The 14124-nt window shown below is 31.0% G+C and overlaps 2 protein-coding genes and 1 long non-coding RNA gene across 3 annotated transcripts; 1 reads left to right on the top strand and 2 right to left on the bottom strand.

Annotated features, from left to right (window-relative positions):
* Positions 1 to 290: 290 nt before the first annotated feature.
* On the top strand, positions 291 to 3029 carry LOC136983312 (uncharacterized). Its single transcript, XR_010882017.1, has 3 exons — positions 291 to 321; positions 1495 to 1779; positions 2206 to 3029. It is a non-coding gene; the product is annotated as an uncharacterized lncRNA (long non-coding RNA).
* Positions 3030 to 3214: 185 nt separating this feature from the next.
* LOC136983311 (uncharacterized) lies at positions 3215 to 4690 on the bottom strand. Its single transcript, XM_067280009.1, has 2 exons — positions 4496 to 4690; positions 3215 to 3727 (listed from the first exon to the last, which is right to left on the bottom strand). The coding sequence occupies exons 1-2, from the start codon at positions 4505 to 4507 to the stop codon at positions 3308 to 3310; spliced, it is 432 nt and encodes a 143-aa protein (XP_067136110.1). The 5' UTR covers positions 4508 to 4690; the 3' UTR covers positions 3215 to 3307.
* A 6561-nt stretch (positions 4691 to 11251) lies between these two features.
* Positions 11252 to 11974, bottom strand: LOC136983294 (uncharacterized). The gene has a single exon (XM_067279993.1). The coding sequence runs from the start codon at positions 11972 to 11974 to the stop codon at positions 11252 to 11254; it is 723 nt and encodes a 240-aa protein (XP_067136094.1).
* Between the last annotated feature and the right edge of the window lie 2150 nt (positions 11975 to 14124).

Genomic DNA, 14124 nt, shown 5'->3' with positions numbered 1-14124 from the left:
CAATAAAATTTTAAAAAATACGTTAAATATTATAATAGACTCAGTAGAAAAAGTAGAAGTATCTGTGATTTTTCTTAGAAAATTAAAAAGAACATCCTCATAAGAAATGTTTAAGTATTGAGCAATAACCGGTTTATTGTATATAGATTTTTAAAAATATATTCATCTTCACTTTCAACTGTTGATAAAACTGACTGGAAATAATTAATGAAAACGAATCAAAGTAATCTGGTAACTTTAGGTGATTTCGCATATAAAGTAATTACTCACCAGGATATTATAATCATTATGGAAAGCTCTCAATTAAAAACTCTTTAAACTGTAAGTATACTCACTATGGGAGTAACCATGTTTGCATGTCGAGCATGTTTATTATTAACAATAACGACTCTGCATGCGGATAGTATTGAATTTGCTGCGATTCAGATAAGTAAAAGTTAAAAATAATTATATAATTTGAGCACAATTTCATGCAAACGATTAAAATAACATAATAATCCTCTCATTTACTTCATTATTGGATTACTAATACAAGGATTTCGTTATTAACTCTAATTTTTTACTGGATTAATGAGCTGTTAAATTTTAAAATTTCTGATAATTTTATTAACTTGTAATGCGGTTATTGCATGTATTCTAGATATTTTATAAAGTTGAAAATCTTTACAAAATTAAGCAATTTGAAATTATCATTAGAAATTTTTAACATTATTTTCAACAGATGGCAGCACTAGAAACTGGAGATGTTAAAATTTTATACCTTAAATGAAAAGTGAACTTGTACTAAACATGGTTATAATAAATTTTCATCTACATTAATTATTCATATAAAAGTAAAATCATTCGTTTAAAAAACATTTAAATTATAATACGAATTTGGCGATATCTGTGACTCTTTTAAAATAAAATACCATATAAAATTATGCACAAGGTTTAACTTTATTGATTTTATTATTATTAATTTTCTTTCTATATTTAAATTATTAAAGTTAAAAAAATCAATACGGTTTCTGAGTGTGTATTGACATTATATACAGTTCTTCATAACTCATAATTGGCAATTTCTTATTGGATCATCAGCCATAGTTTTAAATCCTTTATCTCGTATTCAGACTTATAAAACACGCCATAGATACGAGTAGCATACTCGTTTTAAATAAATAAATTACGTTTACTGAGATATTCTTGGGTGCACGACCGTAACTGATGGTCATCACTAATACAATAAAACTGATTGAGTAATGCGTCGCGCATAGTTGCGCGTCGCAAGCTATCTGTAACGACATTTTGGTATATTTAATGGTTGACGCATTAATCGCTTTCGATCAATGCGCCAACCGCTTGTAACGTTAAAAAAAAAGTAGCGTACAAAGTGAATTACTTAATTATTAAGTTAATGATGTAAATTTGTAGATATCGACTTTATACATCTGTAATTCCTAAATTTTTTCTTGAATTTTTATATATATAGCTTCTGTTTAAAATGTTTTCCAGATGTTTAAATCGTAACTGAAAGTTTTATAAAATTTGCCCTTAACCTCTAAGTCGCATGACGTAATAACACAATATAATCATGACATTTCGTTTAATTTGTGCAACGAATGTAGAAAATTGCCAAAAGACCAGTCTTAGAATTATAAATCTTAGCCACCTTGACCCCTTGGCATGTATTTACACCTGCGCTACTTCGGTTGGATGAGTCTATTGTGTTGAAGATAAGCTATATTAAAGCGGATAAAGCTCGAATAACATTAAAGCTGGAAGAGTATGTCCAAAATGGTGAGTATAATTTTTTCTTTAAAACATATTTTTATTACTATAAAAGGAACCAACTTCATGGTTAAAAATTTGAAAATAGACATTCAGAATCTAGAAAATATGCTTTCTGTCTTTATAAGGGGATACAAGAAAATACTTTACAAGGAAACATTCTTTCTGTTGTATAACATCCTTTCTTGTTCCGATGCATTTCAACCAATCTCGAAAACACAAGAACTAATATCTCTATTTGTACAGTACAGTCTTATATATATCTGTATATATTGGGTTTCCCCACCTCTGACATGAATTTTGTGATATATCTCTCCTATGAGTTGGTTCCTTTTTTTCAGTCTATATCCGCTGAAATTCCATATAAAATTCAAAACGAAAAATATAATACAAAATTCCGAAAAATATCTTTAACAATCACTATTATATTTCTAGATGTTCTCCCATTTTTGTATGATTTTTATTGTTTTTTTCATCTCGACAACGCATTGCCATAATGTACCGTTTGTAAACGTTTTCGATCCTCCACCAGACTTTAAACCCGATTTGGAAAACAATAATTATCGTGGATACTTGAAAATGTATAGCATCGACCCAACTGCCAATTTCCGTCTTTCGTATCCTTTTAGTCACAATTACGTGAAAACTCGCCCAACTTCTAAAAAAATTTCTGGCGAAATGTATTAATTTAAAGTAAAATTTTGCACGGAATCGAATAATAATTTCAAGACTAAAAATATAACTAGAAATATTAGATAAGGAATTTAATATTAAGGCCATTTTTTTGTTTTGAAGTCTACTTAATATATTTTAGCAAATATCCGGAAACCATAATGTATTAGGTCAATAGTTCACAGTTAGGTAAAATTCTCTCGAACTTATGAAAGTAGTTCAGTTCGAATTTCAGGTGTGGTGATGGATTTGTTGTAAACAGGCCACTTTCGGTGACGTCACGATAAAAATTTACTAAATGTTGCCGACAGCTTGGACGAAAGTGGACCATTTTGTATCGATGTTATTGCTGTTTTCTAATTGTAAAGATAAAATATTTCTCTTTTTATTTAAGTTTAAAATGACGTTTTATTAATAAAATAATGAAACATTATTGTAAACAATGTCAAAAGACATCAGCCGAATTGTTCATATTAAGATGGATATCAAATTACTGGCTGTTGTTTATTTTTTTTACTTGTGCCACTTTATTATGTAATTAATAATAATAAATTATGTATCAATTTAATAAACATACAATAATAAAATCCGTCTCTTTATGAATAGGAATTTTATTAAAATAAATATAGTTTACATATGGCTTCCTAATTTAACAGGAAATTTAAACATGTTTAAAAATATTTTAACGATCAAATAATGATCAATTCGATATTCAAATATTTATCCAATCACTACACTACTTTAAATAATAACGAATAAATATATATTAACACGATAATAGGAAATTACATAAACTGAATAATTTACGTAAGACTCGATCAGCATCCACAAAAGTGAAAATATATATGTGATTTTTCCGATTAACTTAACCAATAAATGGTAAATCAGCAAAAATATCACTAACAATATCTTGTGGAGAACCGATGGTACTTTGAATAAATTTATGTAATTGTTTTTGCAGTTTTTTAACATTGAATCCCGCATCGAGCGCTAGTTTGGGATCACCGAAAGAAAATGATCCAGAATAACCGCTTTGATAGGCACCCGCTCTGACGTAACCTTTGCCTCCAGGTACGGAGACATGACCACTTCCAACAGGATATTTCTTAACCCTTTCCGTTCCGGCCGGAATTAAGGCTTCGTCGTATTCTTCATATTCGTACGAATCGGGTAGAGCGTATGTGTTTGTTATGTGACTCGTACCGGAAGTAGCGTAATCTTGTCTGCTATCGATGGCTTTATAAGGAATGGCAACGACGTACACGAAAAACAAATTTAGACATAGCTGTAAATATAAATAAAGTTTATTTTAGTTGCTAATTATCCTTCGATATGCGCGTGGCTATCCTTAAGTGTGTTATGCAAAAAGCAAATTAAATCTGATAGAGACCCTCGGGGAAAAATATTTGAATTAACCTGAGCAATAAGATTTCATTTTGCTGCTGGAGAGATCCAAATTCGAAACCTGTCATAAGTTTTCTTAAGTATGTATCGATCCTCATTCCCACTTATGCTGGGCGATCCAATTGTAGCGCATATTTGCTCGTAAAGAATAGAAATGAGACCGACTATACGACACTTGTTTGCATGTTTCAAATAAAATAAATATTAGTCATGATATATTAGATGGCGCTGCGAGCATTTTCTCTCCCACAGTTACTAATTGTGTAACAATATCCAGCTACTAACTCAGCGTAACCAGTTATGCAACAATTGAAGACGTAACAAGATACGAGCATCTTTTCTCGAAGGCTATCTCACCCAATTTATCTTAAGCAACTGAAATATCTAATTAATATAAAAATCTTTAAGAGGAAAGGACTAATTTCTACTTTGCATCTCGTTAGACGTGTGATCGTATCGATAAAATGAAAATGGGACAATAACCTAACAATTGATGCCACCTATGGCAATGGGGCGTTACCAATCATAATTGATAGCGAAAGATTTTTGCTTCTAAAAACACTCGAAAGGATTCTCTTTTGTTTTTTTATTATTAGAAAAGAAATTAAGTTGTTAATAGTTATAATTAAAGTTACGAACGTTCACTTACCAATAGTTTCATATTGAAGTACAACGATCTGTCTCTACAGTTCTAAGAGTAAATATGACACAGCATTCTATATTTCTTTATCCTTGTTAAGATAACTTTTTTATGTATTATGTCGAAGAGAAGTTTTGTCGCGGAAGTAGACCAGTTGTGGTAGGTAGAAAGTAAGAATGATCGCGATGCAATCTATGTCACACTCTCGCCTTGTTACAACCGTTAGAAATATTTAGATGTGTGAGGTCAGGTTAATTATTGGACCGTAAAAGCGTGTAAAATTTTATATTTAAATTTAATTAGGTTTAAATTGTTGTTTTAATTTGTTTGCTAATATTTAGGAAAGAATTTCTTTAAATTTTTGAAATAGAATTTCAATTTTTTCAGTGTTTCGTGGGATATATGGTTAACGTAATTTGAAAATAAATTACAATAATAAAGAAATTAATTAAATTTTTTGTAATTAAGTATGTAAAATCAATCGAAAAATATTCTTTATAACTTGAATATGTTACGAAAATTTATGATATTTCTAATAAACGTAAAACAATTATTTTTCAAGTCTAGAAAAAGCGTAGTATTTACAAAAATAATTATTTTAATATTGTAAACGTGAAAATATTTGAGCTTGCTACATTTATTAACATGTTACCTTATGATTTAGCATATTGAAGTCATCATCGTCACATTATAATTCGAAGATTTTGCTAAATTTTATGGCAACTTCAACTCTATTGAGATTTTAGTCTGTAAGTAAAGACACGATTTTAGTTGTTACTGGAAGTTCTTAAAAACTTTATATCCAACTGTGAGAAGGGCAGAATTCTTCTATTAATATGGAGGTTATAAGGGCAGGGTTGTCATCTTCAAATAAATTTATTTCTGGATATGACCTCATATGCAATTAGGATGATTCAACTGAAGTAATTTTAAGCATCGTTTCTCTGCTATAAGCAATACGTTTAATTATATTTATTTTATTTTTATTTTTATTTATTTATTGTCAGTGTGTTGTATAGCACTTTCAGAAAATTTATATATTTTACTACGAAACATAACTAAAAAAAATTTAATACTTAGGCGAATACTTATATAACGAATAGTCAACGAATTAACTAAAGTTTCGCTTAATTTTCTTATACGAGTGATTAAAAAAATTAATTAATTAAATGTCGTTTAATAATTTATTTCTAAAAATTAGGTAAACTATTATAGAATTTTTAAATTTAATATTTAAATAATGCTGAACTCAGAATATCATAAACACTGAATTTCTATTTCTGTTAATCAATATTAAAGGACACAGTATAGCATATTAAATATTAAATATAAATCTTAAATAGACGTTTTTATTACATGAGTTGACCTTCAGCAAAATCTGGAAAGTCCGGGTCAAATCTGGAGAGTGGCAATTTCTGAGTAAAAGAAATACCTCATGAGTAAAGCCGAACGAGGAAGTTGTATCTTGCCCTGTCAATGGGAATGATTAGTTAACAGCAATTTTCTTCTCAATATAAACATCTTGCGCAGATTAATGGCAAACGACAGCCTACTGTGCAATTTTCTTGTGTTTGATAAATGATAAATAATGGGATATTAAATTGATTGCTGGGTAAAGTTTTAAGTCGCTTGACGGGAAGGACAAATCTAAATCATTGAATTTCAAAAGCATTTTGGGAACATTTCATCTCTTTTCTTTATTCTGTTCACATTTGTTCAGCATTCACGTAATTTTTCAAATCAATTCTTATTTTTAGAAGCTTCATAAAAGCAAATTTTTGATGTAAAATAATTAAATGCAAATAACTATTAAAAATTATAATATTAATATTTCATCTCTGAACATTAAATAAAGCTATCGGAAAATAAATTTGTTTAAAAATTAATTCACCTATCACAATAATCAGAATAAAGTTTATCATGAATTAAATTGCTTGCGGAATCTCTGAAAAATAACAGATTTTATGGAAGATAATTCTTTTTAAATCATAATAAAAACAAGTTACTGATTTGAATTACAGCAAGTCTTCACATAACGTCGTAGTTCTGGGGATTGTAAACATGATCCAATTAGAATAATATTAACTGAATTATATCTTGTTTATATCATTTAGCCACGGTGTAATTGGCTTCGTTGTATGTCGTTTTCGCTTGGTTTCCAAGGCGTTAAGTGAGGACTCGCTGTATAAAAGTATCAATTTAAATTACCGTTGCCTACTTCTCAATTATAAATTTGCACAACGGCTTTGAAATCAAATTTTAACATCTGTTTTATTAAAGGAAAAATTATTAAATAAAATTTGTATTGTTTTTCTAACTTTTCATCTAACAAATGCCATGAAACAGGTAACTTAATGTTTGGCAGCTCTATTTCTACACTCTTAACAGTGGCTGAGTAGTTAAAACCACTGAACACTGGAAACTTGGTCATGAATTCGAGCTTCACCAACGGGATGGTCACGTGGAATTTTCCGTGTTTTCTTCGTGTATCTAACATCTAAATAAGAGCTGGTTTCCTGTAGAAAGCCGAGGAAGATAACGAATTTACTAATGTTTACCCTATATTTAGAAGAGCATAGAAATAAATGTAGGGTTATGGTAGCTCAACATTGGTAAATTAATTATTCTTTAATTATCGGATATATATTTCGTAAATGGACATGTTAACTATACTATTAAAGGGATCATACTGTCAAGATAACAGCATGGCTTTTTGTCATTATGAATATATTTATATCTTAGTTTTCTAGGATGTTATGTTGCGTACAGGTGGTTATTTCGTGATATCATGGGTAATTTCGTGACAATACATTGCTAATTTCGTAAGAGAGTTCTTTAGCTTATATATTTGGCTGCAATTTGAAAAAATTGTAGACTTATAAATGCCCACTGTCATCTGTCTGCATGTCGGCAATGCAGACTGTCTGTTGTCTGTCTGTCCATCCTTAATCTCGAGAACAGACTTGTGTAGATGAAAAACGAGACCAAGTATGGAAAGCTTAGAGGGAGGAAATTCCTATTTACTATGTACATACTTCCGATGCAGTCCGAAAGTTATGTTATTTTAATTCTAAATTTTTCCCTGCAAGGAATTAGATAGACGATTCAATTGCTAACAGGAAAAGTATGACGTACAGTACAAGAGCTTGATAACAGGAAAAGTACGAAGCAAGATAGGAGCAAGCCACTAGTAATTTGAAGTGGAGAGCATATATTTTAACTTAAATAAATTAAAAATATGATTAAAATTGCATCCTGGCATTGTGACGATGTCACAATAAATAATTGCTCGTATATTGAACACTTGCCATCCTCGTGACTTTAAAAAATTTATCTTTTTCACATTGACGATATTTTGATGGCATCTCGATAGTAATTTCGTGATATATTATATAGGTTATTTAATCGTACCTCGTTTTGTACCTAAAAAGTATGACAGATACTCAGGATATATTCAATTAACATTCGGTCTATCTGTAAGTTATGCATATTAGATAATATTATTTTACTTCTCTAATCGACGATAATTAATTATTAAATAGTCCTTGTGTTTGATATGTGTAGAATTTCACAGCGAAAGTTAAGGATGTTGTTCAAATAGCTAAGGAAATGTAAACGCACAATACAATAAAAAATAAGTCATTTTAAACGTTAAGAAAGTTTAAATTAAATGCTCATTACCAGTGAAGCTCAATAGAACTGATGTGGTTGAACAGTATAGCCAAAAAAATCTATCTAATGTTGGTGCGTAACGCATTACGTGGTCCACTCGCGATGACTGAGGATAATGATTTTTGGACTGTGAATGTAAGCCATCGACTTTACAATACGTATCCATTTCGAGCAAATAAAATCAGGTAAAAAATGTGCGTTCTAGAATCGAGAAAATACTGTACTATTTAATTCATATTACCATATTATTAATAAATAAATAGACGTTTATGATATTTATTCTTAATTTTTTGTTACTATAAAATTATGTATGCCTATATCTTAATTATTAATTAAGAAATACTTTTAAATTTTCATAAGACTATCTAATAAAAAAAATCATCAAGAAAATGCTTTTTAAATTAAAACCAACGCATATCTGGCGCGAATTTCAAGCGGAATATCTCATTTAAAAACACTTGGATTTTTTATGGTATTGCAATGCGCGTTGTCCTATGCTCAAAAAAGGGCAATTGCCCGAGGCCCCCCTCCGAATCAATCATTTATAAACCCATTATTGTAGTAAAAATATCGAATGTTAAATTTGGGCCATATCTGGAAAACCTTGATTGCCGGTGTGGCGCAGCACAGAACTTAATATTTTATAAATTCTAGGGGCATCCAGAAAGTAAAGAACGTTTGGGTATGAAAAAGGAAAAAACAGTAATTATAGAAAAAAAGTTTTATTAAGTAATTAGTACAAGACCAGTATTTTTTTACATAGTCACAATTTCAATTAAAGCACTTGTAGCGCGACACTAGATCTTGGATATCTTTGTCATAGACGTCCATCGCCATTTCCTTTAACCAGTTAGTAACAGCTTTCACCTCTTCAACCGTTCCAAAACGTCCCAAATCCACCCAAAAACTCTTTCATCTTGGAAAAGACGTGAAAGTCGCTGGGTGCCACTGAGGTGAAAGTCATTGGGGGCGACTTGACCCCCAATGACTTTCACCTCAGTGGCCGAAAATGTTCCAGCCAAATTTCTGAAGCACGGCTTGAGTGGCTGCAGTGGAGTGCGGTCACGCGTTATCCTTCTTGATTAAACATTAAACACCATTTTCTCACACTCGCCTTCTTCATAATGTGATCGCCATAAATTTCTGTGATTTATTTACGAATTTCAATAGACATTCTCAATAGACGACTTTCTTCGCGTTTAGAAACGTTCTCACTTCGGATTTGGCGGGATTTTCGATTTTTGTACACATTTTAACACATTACAAAACAGTAACAATAAGCCTGTCGTTATTGAAACTCTACACGTGCTAAGCTAACACATCAGAGAACAAATTGACCTTGAATCGATGGCGGCAATTTACCTGAGCAGAGTGCTATGAGAAAATGTTCTTTACCTTCTGGACGTCCCTCGTATCACGTGCTTAATAGGCAAATTTAAATTACACTATTTAAACACGCCGAGACTTGTAAATGCGTACAGACAAGCATGTACAATTGGCATAAGTGACATTACAAACTTTACTTGAGAGCAATGATGCTGCCACAGAAAAATGATTGTATCCAATTTAATTAGGCTATACTGCTATGAAATTTTGATTTAATAGAAGTAGTCGTAATTAATGCTACTAAATTATATAAGAATAATAAAAATATAAACGTGATACAATTTTTAGAAGTCTTGTACCAATTTATTTCAGACTTTTCGAAAGTTTCCAATGAAAAATAACAATGTAATAAAGTAAATTTAAAGATTTATTGCACATAAACCATGCAATAAAGAAAAATGACATTTATATTAACTTTAATTGCCGTCACTGCTCTTCTGATATTACTTAAAGAGCTTTTCAACAGTGTTTGAGTGACATTGTGTTTGCACTTAAATATGATTAGTTATGATACAGGTAAAATAAAATAACACATTATCATTCTAGTCTTGAAAATCATTACTATAATGGTAGCCTAATTAAAATGAAAAAAACGAATAAAATCAGAAATCTTATGGAATGAATGTAGAGTGTATTCGATAACTCTAGAATATGAGGAAAGAGATAAATTTTAAAAACAAATATCCTGCGAACATAGGCTGTTCTCGAGTCATAAAGAGACAGAAAATTAAATGATTCTTTAGAAATGTAATTGTCTTTTTGGTGATTGGATTGAAAAGTAGACACAAGTACTGTACATACAGTATATACTGTATTTCTATCAATACTTCAAATAATAAGTTTAATAAATATGTTTAAAAACTATGAAAATGACAATTTAAAGATCATTTACATTAAAAGCAAACACGTGAATTTATAAAACTGTCGACAATCGGTAAATTTACGAGACTGTTGAGTCATTTACCAATTCCATACAAATAAGCAATTTAAAAATTATGTGTTTTGAAAACTAATTCTATTGTTATCAAAATGCGTTATTCTTTAATTTCAATTTAGCTTGAAAAGTTCTCGTTTAGATGTTCTGATACGAAAACCGAACCTTACATAAATTTATAATATGATTATACTAAAAAACATTATATCAATAAATAAATTATTGATATAATGTTTTCAAAACTATTCTTGTTCGTTGTAGGGTTTAGACTAGTGTTTTTCAAGAATTGACTTGAAATTTTCCTTCTACGAGAGGAGAGTAGTGTTGAGAGATTTTAAAGATCGGTTCACATGCAGTTAAATTTTTTCGAACTAATTTTAAAGGTTTAAATATCTCGTTAGTTTTAAACTGCATTAATTAGTAACGTAACGAAATAAATGGATGCGTCAATATGTAAACTAAAAACTAACTTCCCTGCGTAGTCTATAATAAACAAGATAAGATTTCAAATTATGTGTTTTCAATTCATTAATGATTAAAATGCGTTAAAAATATTTGGACAACTTTTTTGTGAAACTTAACACAACTTTTATTATCATCTCTACATTCATTTATTATGAACGAATCTCTGAAATTCACTAAACTTAGAAATAAGATGATATAACGCACTTGAAAATCGAACAAGGGACACGTTTTACATAAATAATCATATTGCTGTTTCTGAGGACGAAAATGTACACACCTTTTATCTGTTACGCTCTCTACCCAAGAATTTAGCCGACGAATGGGTATCCGGCTCCTCCAAGACCACCGTGACCAACACCACCATAACCACCGTGGCCAGCACCTCCAAGGTACTTGCCATAGACACCCAAATCGTGGCCGATGGAGTGAACGCCTCCCTTTCCGTATCCGGCATATCCGCCACCCTTTCCAGCGCCGTACAAGCCTGCAGCACCTCCGGCGGCACCACCGTAACCACCGTAAGCACCCCCAACTTTGTGGGCACCGGCGGCACCGAAACCGATTCCGTAGGCTCCCTTAGCTCCAGTGCCGTAGTCTTGGTTGAGTACGAAGGTCTTCTCCTTGCCCAAGGCTGTAGTGTGACTACCAGCGAATTTGTCAGCGTAGGCTCCCTTCTGGCCAGCTAATCCTCCGTAACCGGCTCCAGCTCCGTAACCTCCGTGAGCTCCGTGGCCAGCGAATCCACCTTTTCCTGCTCCTCCAAAGCCTGCAGCGCCGTGAGCAATGTGTCCTAATCCACCGTAGGCTCCCTTGCCGAAGGCGCCTTTATGGAGACCATAGAGACCTCCAGCTCCGCCACCTCCGAGACCACCTGCTCCGACACCTCCTAATCCTTGGCCGCCTACGAAGGGGACTCCAACACCTACGACTGCAGCAGACTCCAAGTCCGATTCTTCTTCTTCGCCCAGGTACAGTTGGGCATTTGCCGCTAATACGATGGCTGCCAAAACGGAAAACACCTGCAATGGCATAAGTTTAAGAATTAAACATTAAAACCATATAATGTATGCATGTCGAATGCACTTTTCATGTAGTACTCACCAAGTGTTTCATACTGGTGAATAAATGAAAACAACTAGTGAAAAGATACGCTACGCTTTGCTTTATATACCTTCTCTGTTGCGCTTTACACAAAATAACATAAAACCGGGGCGTTAATTTTTTCTTCCTTTCACCCCCTTTCTATCTGGAGTCTCCATCGCCGGAAGTTAAAGTAGTATCGTCATGACCCCAACAATCGTGAGACAATCATACAGGAAATGTTTAGTGCTTGCAGGCGTGGTGTAAGCAAAATGCATAAAAAAACAGAAAAAAATTCAAAGAAATGTCACCCAAACAGGAAGACAATTTTCGAACAATTGAAAAAATGTTTTAGAAACAAATTTCAGAAAGATGAGCCAATACAGGCTCGTTTAAGTAAAACTCGAACCAATTTTTAATATATTTTTTGGTTTTTTAAACGTAGTTTAGATTACTTTTCTATAAATAACTTAATATGTAAATATATTTTTTTTGAAATTTCGTTATATACCTGTATATATATTGAGTCAGTTTTATTTATTATTGAAACCAATAAATCAATACCAAGTAAAAGTTTGAAGATTCGTCTTCAAAATATTGAACAATCATCGGAACAATCAATCGAATATTCTATTTAAAATTCGCCTATAAACGAATTAGTGAAAAAAGTGAAAGATAACGTTGAGGATCTTTTTTCCTCTTCCGTGTAACGTCACGAGGTCAACCGGAAATTATGAAGGAGGTCATTTGAAAAAATTTTTGTCTGGTACGAATTAATTGTGTTTAACTACTTTCACTGGTTATACAATTATTAAGTCATCATCTAATTTCATATTATATATATATATATATATTAATATTTAAATTTTAGTAATTTAAAGAGTATTTTAAAGTTTCTGCTATTAAAATTTTGAAGGAAGAGTAAGAAACGTACTAAAAATTGTTATCATATTTTGAACTGTATATACAAATATGATAATTCTCAATATATCTGTACCTCACGATCTATTCACTGAAAAACTTCAAATTATTTTGTAGTAAATAAATTTTATTTTTATTTTTAAATAATAAAATGATATATATGAAAAATAATCTTACATTTGAACAGAATTTTTACGGTTATATTATTATTAATTTTTAAAAAACACGAATATTTTAAATTTGATATTTCTTCACGTCAGCATTGAATAACTAATTCATTATTATAATATAATTTAGATACAGTTTCTGTCATGTCTATCGATTACGTTCTATTAACTAACTCAACAAAATAATATGAATTGAGCTTTTTCAGATATATATATATATAATCGAGACCCTATAATAAAATGTTATTATAATGCGCATTGAGTAATTTACAGCTTACTTATTGACTCATTGACCCATCTTTTAGAGTGTTCTATTCTCAAATTAAAAATAATTTTAAAGTTTTCCTTTAGAACAGAGAGTTTTTTGTGCGTTAAATTCAAACTCCGTTAAAACCGAGGGTGTACTTTATGTATATTCGTATTATAGACTCATCTTTCTGAGTTAGCGAGGCGTTCCTTTATGATCTGTTGATTAAAGAAAAAAATTCCAATGAAAGTTAGGTTCTAGGTGTTGATTGTGTTATTTTTAGTTCAGTTAACAGTTAAGTTCACTCACTATTCAAAGCAGCAGTGAGTAAGCTTATTATTATCATATTAACTGTAAGTGAAAAGTTACCTGTAGTTAATGTAATAAAAACTTGATAAAACATTTGAACATATATAGATCATTAAAAATGGATCCAATTTAAAAATGGCTTCATAAATAGGTTTTTCAATGTAAAATTTAATCACGTCTCATTGAAAATACGTTTTAAAAGCTTTTTAGTCAGCTTTTAATTGATGAAATGTTCACTTTTCGCTGATAAAGTTTATTTCGATTTTAATTTTCCGTAACAAATGCTTACATTATACCCAATGTTACTTTTACCTTTGCAGGGTCATTTAAATTAGGTTAATAGTCCAATTTATTATGATATTGGAAATTGTTTCTAACGTCGCTTACAAAATTAAAGAATAAAAAACAATCCATAATTGTGTAAACCAGGAAACATCTATTTCATATCGCATTACTT

This window comes from Centruroides vittatus, unplaced genomic scaffold (assembly GCF_030686945.1).
Source record: "Centruroides vittatus isolate TY-2023 unplaced genomic scaffold, ASM3068694v2 contig_880, whole genome shotgun sequence".
Classification (NCBI taxonomy): domain Eukaryota; kingdom Metazoa; phylum Arthropoda; class Arachnida; order Scorpiones; family Buthidae; genus Centruroides; species Centruroides vittatus.
The sequence above is the reverse complement of the archived record's forward strand: the minus strand, read 5'-3'. Positions and strand labels throughout refer to the sequence as shown.

What these genes read in the sequence shown, in the direction of transcription:
- LOC136983294 (XM_067279993.1), bottom strand. Translation starts at nt 11,974, where the DNA reads ATGCCATTGCAGGTGTTTTCCGTTTTGGCAGCCATCGTATTAGCGGCA.